Genomic DNA, 11,444 nt, shown 5'->3' on the forward strand with positions numbered 1-11,444 from the left:
AATAAATGTTTTTATCTAGTTTATGTTGGCCACAATTATTGGCACCCAATTATTGCAATGTCCTTTTCCCAAGATAACAGCTCTGAGTTTTCTTCAATAATGCCTGAAGAGTTTAGCAAGCACCTGACAAAAGATCAGAGACCAGTCCTTCATCCAGAATCTCTTTAAATCCTTCAGATTCACAACTCCATGTTGGTGCTTCTTCTCTTGAGTTCACCACACTCATTTTCTACAGGTATTAGGACAGAGAACAGAGGCCATGGCAGAAGCTTCATTTTGTGCTCAGTGACCCATTTTTGTGTTAATTTTGATTTGGAATTCTCTCCTGATGGAAGATCTAAACAATGTCCATTATAAGATTTCTAACAGAGGCAGTCAGGTTTAGATTTTTTATCTTTTGGTATCTGATTGAATACATTATGCCATGTATCTGAATAAGACATCCAGGACCTCCAGGGCTGCAGCATTAAAGATCCAGCAGTATATTTAACCCTGGACATTGGGTACTTTTTATCCCTGTTTGTAGTAAAACATATGGGGGGTTTGTTGCCAAAAAGCAATTTTTTTAGTTTCATCTGGCCAGAGAAAGCCAGTCCCATTTGAAGTTCCAGTCATGTCTGACAACTGAATATGCTAGAGCAGGGATCCTCAAATCTGGCCCCCAAGATCCATTTTCCTGCAGAGCTTAGCTGTGACCCTAATTAAACACACCTGAACATGCTAATCAATGTCTTCAGGATCATTAGAAAATCACAGGTAGGTGAGTTTGATCAGGGTTGGACCTAAATTCTGCAACGCATTGGCCCTCCAGGGTAAGATTTGAGGAACCCTGTTCTAGAGTGTGTTTTTGGATGGGAAAGGAGAATTTTTCTTGAAACCTTCCCAAATAACGTGGTGATGAAGGGGCTGTTTGATATTTTTTTATATTTAGGCTCTCTGATCCCAAGTCTCAACTAATCTCTGCATTTCTCCCGCTGTGATCTTTGGAGTCATTGGCCACTCAAACTCTCCTCCTCAATGTGCATTAGGACGATATACTGTAGACACATGTCCTCTTCCAGGCAGATTTATAACATCTTTAGTTGATTGGAACTTCTTAATTATTGCCCTGATGGTGGAAATGGGGATTTCCAATGCTTAAGCTATATTCTTACAGACACCTTCTATTTTGTGAAGCTCAAAAATCTTTTCTGTTTTGCACATCAGAACTATATTCTTTGGTTTTACTCCTTGTGATGGATGATTAAGGGAATTGGGCTTTTGTGTTCCTCATATTTATAATCCTGGAAGGAAGTCATGGCTGGATAATTGCATGCTCCTAGTTACCCTGGTGTGCTAAAAAAGAAAATTATATATAAATGGACAGATATATTTTACTCGTAAGAATTTATAGGGGTGCCAATAATAATGGCCAACGTGCATTGGAGAAAAACATTTATTTTATAATGAGATTCCCCCCACTTTCAAATGTTTTACTTTAATTGTAAAATTGTAAATGTTTTTTTTTAATGAAAGATCAAAAGGATAAACAATGCAGATTTAATTTCACAACCGTCTTTGCTCATATAAGGGTATCAATAATAGTGGAGGGTCCTGTATAATCATTTTAAGAACATTTTACATCATATACAGTATACCTTTTGAAAGTATCTCCTGTTTAAACCAAAGTAAAATGTGAAGACATGCATAGGAAATGCTTAAATTCTTAATAATCTTAATATATATTTACTATATTAAAAGGTTACAGTCTTACTTCAGTAAAAGAAAGAGAAGTGAGAGAGAGGAGAGAGAGGTTGCTTCATCCACACAATACCGGAGTATAAAAACGAACACCAAAGAATCTCTGCCTCTTTTTGCATTCATCACAGAAACACGACTACATTGGAAAATGGCCACTGCAGGAAAGGTTCGTAAACTTGTCTTTTGGTCTCGTTTCCTTTTTTCTGAAGAGTAGTTAATGCATTTTTTTATACGACTCCAGTCCCTTTATACAGTTAGCCTTATTTCAATTGATCTATTGATGAGGAGAAGTTTACAGAACAAAGTCATCTTAAAAATAAGATTTGGAGCAATATAATGCTAACATTTTAATGAGACTCTCATAAGAATGTTATGAATGCTTTAAGCCATCCAGTATAACTTAACTTATGCTTAAAAAAATATAAGCCAAAAATGTTATGCTTAAGAAAAATATGTTAGATAAATGTCTTGTCTCAAATGTGATGGCTTGAGTATATGTAATTTTTTGCAATGCACAAATAACTTGATATATATATATATATATGTATATGTATATATATATGTATGTGTGTGTGTATATGTATGTATGTTTATGTACAAAGACGTCCACATGTCAGGATAAATGAAGTGACAATTGTATATGCCAGTGTACTGACAAATGGAAACCATTAAACTATGCTACAACTACAAAAATTGTGCTCTGGCAATTTCATCTAGTTAATATTTACCTTTGATTGTGAAATCACCGATATTTGTGGCTCTAAAAACAGATGTTTAATGTTTCCATTGGCTCAAGCCAAACAGCTGGACAATTTCCAACTAAGGTTAAAGAGTTTAGATCATGCGGCTGCTCATGCACAGTGGTTATATAAACATCTGTAGTCAACCATTAAATAACTATAAAACATGCTGAACCAAGTTTTTCTATGTGCTGAAGGTGATTAAATGTCGGGCTGCTGTTGCCTGGGAGCCAAATGTCCCCCTGATGATTGAGGAAATCGAAGTCGCCCCACCTCAGGAAGGAGAAATACGAATTAAGGTGGGAAGTGTCCCATGAAGTTGTCAAATCGCACTGATATTGTTAACCATTATTGGTTAACATGGTTTTTCTCCTGTTTTTAAGGTTGTAGCCACAGGTGTTTGTCACACTGACCTTTACCACCCGTTTGAAGGGAAGGACAAGCGGGGTTTTCCCACTGTCTTGGGACATGAGGGTGCTGGTGTGGTGGAGAGTGTGGGACCTGGAGTAACTGATTTCAAACCAGGTCACAAAATAAAACTACTTATTGATACGCTTATGGATAGTTCACTCAAAAATGAAAACTCAGTCTCTTAAATTACTCTCACTCATGTCTTCTGAATTTAATCTTTATATGAATCTTGTTATCTGGTTACTTAACTTTGTATTGTGTTTGTATTGATTTGTTCATGAACGAAACCCTATGCTAAAATAAGTCTATGTATTGTGGTGAACAGGTGATAAGGTCATTCCACTCTTCCTCTCTCAGTGTGGAGAATGCAGGTTCTGCAAGTGTCAAAAAACAAACCTGTGTGACCGCAGCTGGTAAGAAATACAAACAACAGAACAACTTTTCACATTATGCATGATAAAATGTTTTTGTTTTTTTTATGCCAAAAATCATTAAGATTTTAAGTAAAGATCGTGATCCCTGAAGATATCTGTAAATGGCCTTCCATAAATGTATAAAAACTTTATTTATGATTAGTAATATGCATTAAGGACTTTTTGACAACTTTAAAGGCAATTTTATCAACATTTTTGCACCCTCAGATTCCACACTGCCAAATATTGTCATACCCTAACAAACCATACATAAATGAAAATAATATTTGTTCAGCTTTCAGTTGCTGTATAAATCAACATGTAAAAAAATTACCCTTATTGCTGATTTTGTGGTCCAGGGTCATATATTTCATCCACTTTTTGGGAATGTATCTTTTTTTCTTTTCTTTTCTGGCAGGTCAAGTAAGTATTATGACATTATGTCTGATCCTACAACACGTTTCACTTGCCGTGGTCAGCCCATCCTGCAGTTCATGGGCACCAGTACCTTCTCTGAGTACACCGTTATCAACCAGATTGCTGTGGTCAAGATTGCTGATGATGCCCCACTCGACCGCGTGTGTCTGCTCAGCTGCGGCGTCTCTACCGGTTATGGAGCTGCTGTCAACACAGCTGGGGTGTGTATAAATGTTGTGTGCACTCAAGAAGTATCTGGACACTTAAGCTACACTTGAATGAAAGTTTTTGCTTCATATAACAATGTTGAATCAATGCCTGTTCATTTAAAAAAAAAAAAAAAAAAGAGCACAAGGACACTTTAAGAAAAACATTATACTAAAATAAAGGTTAAGTTTATCTCAGCTGTGCTATACAACCAATAAACCAAAACTTAATATTGAGTGACTTACATTTTAAACAAGATTAAAATATTTACTTTAGACTTTAGAAGTTGTATTTCAGTAATTTTACAACACATTCCAATAGTGCTCTGATGGCAGTTAATGGAAACAAGCCATGCAGTTAAACAAATGAAATAATAAGTGTAGTTTTATTTTGAATTATTTATTTTTATGATTTAATAAATTGTAATCTTATCATTAATCCACAAACCCCCTGCAGTTCACTCACTTGCAAACCCCAGTGTGTTTTATCGAATTAATCAGTGTGTTCAAACTACTTGGTTGAGTGAATAATTCAGTGGCTCAATTATAGAAGTTTCTCATTTCCCATTATAAAAGTCTAATTTCAAAGGTCTCCGTAGGTTGCATTTTTTTAGACCATGTAGTTGAAGCTGTTCCAGTTCAGAAAAGCAACCATTATATTTAAGAGTAAGAGATTACATTACATTGATTAAGCCTTACAAGAAAGGGGGGGGGGGGACAGTTGCACAATTGGAACACTTCTTTACCAATTAGAGCAACTGTCATATAAAAGGATTTGGACACTGTGTTTGTGTGTGTGTGTACAGGTGCATCTCAATAAATTGGAATATCGTGGAAAAGTTAATTTCCTGAAGTAGTCCAATTCGTTGGTTCTTTTAATTGTGATGATTTTGGCTCCCATTAAACAAAAACCCACCAAATCACTATCTCAACAAATTAGAATAAGGTGACATGCCAATCAACTCAAAACATCTGCAAAGGTTTCCTGAGCCTTCAAAATGGTCTCTCAGTTTGGTTCAACAGTGACACAATCATGGGGAAGACTGCTGATCTGGCAGTTTTCCAGATGACAATCATTGATACCCTTCACAAGGAAGGTAAGCCACAAACATTCATTGCCAAAGAAGCTGGCTGTTCACAGAGTGCTGTATCCAAGCATGTTAACAGAAAGTTGAGTGGAAGGAAAAAGTGTGGAAGAAAAGATGCACAACCAACCACAAGAACCACAGCCTTATGCGGATAGTCAAGCAAAATCTATTAAAGATTTTGAGTGAACTTCATGAGGAATGGACTGAGTCTGGGGTCAAGGCATCAAGAGCCACCACACACAGACGTGTCAAGGAATTTGCTGAACCACAGACAACATCAGAGTTGTCTTACCTGGGCTAAGGAGAAGAACTGGACTGTTGCCCAGTGGTCCAAAGTCCTGTTTTCAGTTGGGAGCAAGTTTTGTATTTCATTTGGAAACCAAGGTCCTAGAGTCTGGAGGAAGGGTAGAGAAGCTCATAGCCCAAGTTACTTTGTTCAGTGTTAAGTTTCCACAGTCTGTGATGATTTGGGGTGAAATGTCATCTGCTGTTGTTAGTCCATTGTCACTGCACCCGTTTACCAAGAAATTGTGGAGCATTTCATGCTTCCATCTGCAGACCAGCTTTTTGAAGACGCTGATTTCATTTTCCAGCAGGATTTGGCACTTGCCCACACTGCCAAAAGCACCAAAATGGTGTTGGTGTGCTTGACTGGCCAGCAAACTCGCCAGACCTGAACCCCATAGATAATCTATAGGGTATTGTCAAGAGGAAAATGAGAAACAAGAGACCAAACAATGCAGATTAGCTGAAAGCCACTGTCAAAGAAACCTGGGCTTCCAAACCACCTCAGCAGTGCCACAAACTAGAAGATGACCTTTTTTTTCTGGACTCCCACAGGTCATGAGAATCACAAAACAAAACTATTAATCATGGGGATTTGACGGGTTAGGTAATACAGTAGCCTACATCGGGCAGGACATCCAAAAGCCCACCTATCATTAATCGACCTCAGATATAGCTTTTCATCTAAGAGATGTATGTAGTAATAACTTTACATGGCCGCTCAATCTAATGTTAACCTATTGAAGTGTGTGTGGAAACTGAACAGCAGTGTGCTCACAGCAGGACAGATGGAGGCACCGGTGATCTCACTGGCTCTTAATACACTCCATAACTTTTGGTCATACAGATAAAAGTAATAAATCTTTGGAATCCGTAAAGACTCTACATTTATTAAGAAACTTCAAAACACTGTGTATGAAAAATAAATCTATAGAGAGTGAAATGTCTACTTTCAAATAATAAAAAAAAGAAAACGTGTTATAATGGATGATTTACATTAAATTTAATGTGTGCAGTGCACAGTTTGCATTAAGATGAATTTCAGTTCAATAAAATAAACTACATTTTGGATTTTTTTTTAAACTAATGTTGGCATGCTGTGATCTGTATTTTATTTTATTATTTATTCTACTGTAACTGACAGACTTCGGCCAAAAAAAACAACAACACCTCAAACTGATCACCTCCATGCCACGCCGAATTGATGCAGAAATTAAAACAAAAGGAGCCCCTACCAAGTATTGAGTACATGAACAGTAAATGAACATACTTTCCAGAAGGCCAACAATTCACTAAAATATTTTTTTTTTTTTATATATTGGTCTTATGAAGTATTCTAATTGGTTGAGATTGTGAATTGGTGGGTTTTTGTAATAAATAAAGTTAGTAAATTAACTTTTCCATGACATTCTAATTTATTGAGATGCACCTGTATATTAATGTATATATTTGTGTAAGATGCACACACAAGTGATTTGTTTGTGTTTGTTTGAAGGTCACTCCTGGCTCAGTGTGTGCAGTGTTTGGACTGGGTGCAATAGGTCTGGCTGCAGTCATGGGCTGTAAAAATGCCGGAGCCTCCCGCATCTTTGCTGTGGATATTAATGAGAAGAAGTTTGAGAAGGCGAAGGTCTTTGGTGCCACTGATTTTCTGAATCCGAAGGCATATGATAAACCCATCTCTGAAGTACTGGCAGAACTTACCAATGGAGGAGTGGATTTCTCACTCGAGTGTGTGGGCAACACTGAAGTAATGGTAAGACCTGCCTGACACATTTGTGAAAGGTGCATTTATTTACTAACCCATTTAAAAGCTTTCAGTATGTGAAATGTGTGTGAATTAATGCATCTTTGACTTAAGAGAACTGCCCTGGAGTCATGTGTTAAAGGTTGGGGTGTGAGTGTTTTGGTTGGCTGGACTGATGTGAAGGAATTCTCTGCAAAGCCAATTCAGCTCATATCTGGGAAAACCTGGAAAGGATCTCTGTTTGGAGGTAATCAAGCTATCAGTTAATGCTTTCTATGGCTTTCAAAGATCTTGAGTAAATTCTTGTGCATACAGTACATTCATTTCTGGTTATGTAAAGGTTTTAAAAGCAAGGAATCTGTCCCAAACCTGGTTGGCAACTACATGAATGGAAAAATAAAGCTTGACGAGTTCATAACACACAAAATGAGTCTGGAACAGGTCAACGATGCCATCAACCTCATGAAGACTGGAGACTGGTATATTTGTCACTCACACCTTTCTGTATTTGAGGTTAATATTGTAAAAAATAAAGTCCTAATCTTTGTTTCCCATCTTACAGCATTCGATGCATCCTGAATATATCCAAATGAGAAGCAAATCGTCTTCACCCAAGCAGTTTCTAGGCCAATTATATTCAGCTTATGCGCTTCACCTTCTATGCAATATTTGAGTAACAGCTGGGTGCATTCAAGGGCCCTCTTTAAAAGCATATTCCAGCCCTCTGCTTTATTAAGTGATTCACTAAATGTTAATGTTTAACATAAAAAAAGGTTCTATTCAAAATGCTATCAAATGCAAAATGCTTCTGAAAAGTTTTGCAAGAAAATGCTATCTTGTGCCTAATAAAAAGAGAGACAAGCATGTAAATCATTTCAAGTGGTTTTGTATATCCAATTTATGATGCCGTCAACATAGTTTATTTCTCTCCTCTGAGCCAGATTCTCCAGCATTTGTCTTGCTTACATAACCATCATGGGAATGTTGGGAAGCACCAGAACATTTGCAGCTGCACCCTGCAGCTTGAAACCAAACACTGATAAACACACTAAATACTTTACATCATATCTTTCTCAAATGCTTTCTTCATATCTGTCTTTCATGGCTGGTCAATTCGGTCTTAACTTGCAGAAACCCTTTTTTTCCAGACCCTTCTAAAAATGTTTAAGATGAATAATAGATTGCTTGGCCTTAATGCAGACATATTCAGTGCCGGTTTAAAATGCTGAAACTATTTCTGAAAGGTGAAAGATAAAACTAAAGGTATGAATCTTGTATGCCAGTTCTGTCTGGCTAAAAGATAAATGGCATGAAAAGCAGCAACAATAACTGAGTACAGATGAAACTCTTGGATGACTGCAGAAAATCTGCTTTTATCTGAAATGTTATGACATTTTATTAATGAAATGGCAATTTATTTGTGATAATTTCTTGATATTCAGATTCAGCAGACCAAAATAAAGAAGATATACTTTAATTCAGCTTACAGACTATATATATATAAAAAAGCATTACATTTTATTTTCATGAGATGCATCAAGCGTTAAAGAGCACCAGTGAAAATGTCTGCAACTTATCAGGCTTTCACATCGCTCTTTAAGTGGCACTGATCAGAAAATAATTAAACCATTTGTAGCCTACTTAACCTAATGTACCCCTTAGGTTTTCACAGACACATTCCCTCTCAAGCAAGATCAATTTAACTGAACCTTATAAATGCTGGTAGAAGTTCATGAAAAACATTTGTTCAATGTTCAATAATGTCACGGGGCACTCTTTTATCTGTGAATACTTTTAATAATTCAATCTTGATTTCATGAGATTTGGAGAGTTTGTACCAAATAAACACGGTTGGCCTACACCACACGAGCCAGGCATACAAACACACTGAGGCAGACTGAGACAACAGACCTCACACAGCCGACAAGCTTCATATTTCTAACAGTAAGAACCAGTAAGATTATTATTTTGTGGTCACATATTAATGGAAATCAATGTGTATGTCAGGCCAAAAATACAAAAAGAACTGTATCTCAGACACTTGTTTTGGTGTTGCCATATGTCCTCATGTCACCTCTTTTTCACCACAAAATTCCATTACATAATTACAGACCGACTATTATTACTCTATTCTCTGTAGAAATAGGCCTACATAAAACAAGGACAGTTCAAGCTTATTGAGTGTTTGCACTCTCTGCAGTTTTGATTACATCACAGTGTGCAATGCTTGTATCATTATGACACTACTCACTGGCATAGTGTGGCACGTTTGGTGAAAGTTTGTGAATGCCATGGCCACAGTAGCTCCGTACCACAGAGAAACCGTAAGCCTGCGCATGTTTCTGGATGATGTTTCCCAGCTCACAATAGCGGATACCAGGGGTGCTTATTTTTGCATCCTCATTTGCTTTCCTCATGTTTTAGCTCCACCCCTTCAGGATGCAAGGAAAAGACGTGAGCATGGAGGACTCCCTTCAGCGTTACTTCAAAGTGTCATCAGCTGTGATTAAAGGGATCTGCTCTTATGTTGTTAATTAAGACATTCATAATAAATATTAATAAAGCAAGATTCCATGTTTGAAATATTTGACATGCATGGTTTATTTGAAGTGAAAAGGTAAAATAAAAATTATTACAACAGATGTGAAGGGGGAGGAGAATTTATTTGTGTGTCAAGTTTTTCAATGAAAAACACTTCCGCAAAGGATACACCTGTGTGTCCTCGCTCATAGCTCCTCAGGAAGCCTCCTCACTCCTCTATCCTCACCTCCTCACGGTGCAATTACAGAATTGAGATGTCCTTCAAGATGGCTGAGCTTGATCGGTTTCCGGGTTGTAGGATGGAGGACGGAGGAACGAGGAAAGGAGGAGGGATATTGAGAAGCACCCCAGACTACACTAGACAGAAACAAGCTTCTTCAGATCTCAACAACACAGATATCCCTCTGTGCAAGTCTGCCCTCTAAAGATCATTAGTGTACATCACATCAGACAAACACGCTTTACACAAGAGCTGCCAACTTTTGAGTTCAACTTAGAGGAAGAATTCCTAAGGGGTTTGGGGTAGGAAAAATAAAACCCTGTCAGCAAGCAGAGTTTTGTCTGCTATTGTGCCATCTCAGGCTATGAAATTTAAATAGTAATTTTATGACTATTTTTCTACCTCATGTTTAGGTATTTTGTTTCTATTTGTCATTCAAATGACCAAGAACATCCTAACTTTGGAGTGTGACCACATGTCATTTAAGAATATATATATATATATATATATATATATATATATATATATATATATATATATATATTACAAGAGATAAATAAAAAAAAGAGCTTTGTTTGAAATAAAACATAGTTAGAGTTACAATGCAAAAACCTGGTAGGCTGTATCATATATATATATATATATATATATATATTTACATTTTTATGAAATGAATGTACAGTAACAGGATTGACGTCATAGTCACAGGACTGACCAGATTGATAGGGATGACAGGACACACAATTATTCTATGGGCCTCTCTTCATCATAGAGTAAGTAAAATGGATAACTCTTTATATATTTGTAGTCACATCATCCATTTTGTTGAAGCTTGCCAAGAAACAAGGGATGACTCAACTTGATATAAAATTTAACTCGATGAAGAGTGTGGTACTGATTGCCAGAACCAATTGTAATTTTAGTCAGTCGAAAATGAAAAAACTTCAAGTGGCTTATAATGATGCACTGAGAATTGTGCTTAAAATTCCTAGCTGGTGTAGTGCCCGTGAAATGTTTGCGTCTAATAATGTGCCCACTTTTAACACTGTTTTAAGAAATCTTATGTATAGATTCATGTGCAGACTAACATGGTCTAAGAATATGATCATTGTGTCCATAGCTGATGTTTCTAAGAGTGACACAAGGTATACATCTTGCTTTTGGAAACATTGGACCCAAAGCCTGTATATGTTTTAATGATGCCTTGTCTGCATCATCCCTAAATGTTTGTGTATTGTTTATACTGTATATATCTGTATTTTGTTGTCTCTATGGACCTATGTCTCTTGAATAAAAGTTGATTGATTGATTACCCACAAACTTAAATCATCCTGCTCTCCCCTGTATCCCATCCATTGCTATGAGTATGTCGATCACTGTGATTTTGAAAATGAATCAGGCATTTATATGAGGAATCAGGGATTTACATATCACTCTCGAGACTTTAGGGTATGTGGCTGTTAGTCCTCTTAGCAGCAAGAACAAAACTTTTATTCAGATTCTGAAAGGATATAGAGAGTGTGCAAACAGTGATTCCTTTATAATCACTAAAACTGTCACTAAATTAACTTCACTGCAATCTCAAAAAGTTCCATTATAATCATTTCTACGCTGCACAATTAAACTTTTATTTACA

General features: G+C 36.7%; 1 protein-coding gene across 1 annotated transcript; it reads left to right on the forward strand.

Moving 5' to 3' along the window:
• Positions 1-1,753: 1,753 nt before the first annotated feature.
• Positions 1,754-7,920, forward strand: LOC113057075 (alcohol dehydrogenase 1-like). The gene is made up of 9 exons (XM_026224128.1): positions 1,754-1,906; positions 2,678-2,779; positions 2,864-3,005; positions 3,217-3,304; positions 3,723-3,942; positions 6,796-7,056; positions 7,162-7,294; positions 7,388-7,526; positions 7,610-7,920. The coding sequence occupies exons 1-9, from the start codon at positions 1,889-1,891 to the stop codon at positions 7,638-7,640; spliced, it is 1,134 nt and encodes a 377-aa protein (XP_026079913.1). The 5' UTR covers positions 1,754-1,888; the 3' UTR covers positions 7,641-7,920.
• Positions 7,921-11,444: the final 3,524 nt, after the last annotated feature.

The sequence above is a fragment of the Carassius auratus genome, chromosome 38, assembly GCF_003368295.1.
Source record: "Carassius auratus strain Wakin chromosome 38, ASM336829v1, whole genome shotgun sequence".
Lineage (NCBI taxonomy): Eukaryota > Metazoa > Chordata > Actinopteri > Cypriniformes > Cyprinidae > Carassius > Carassius auratus.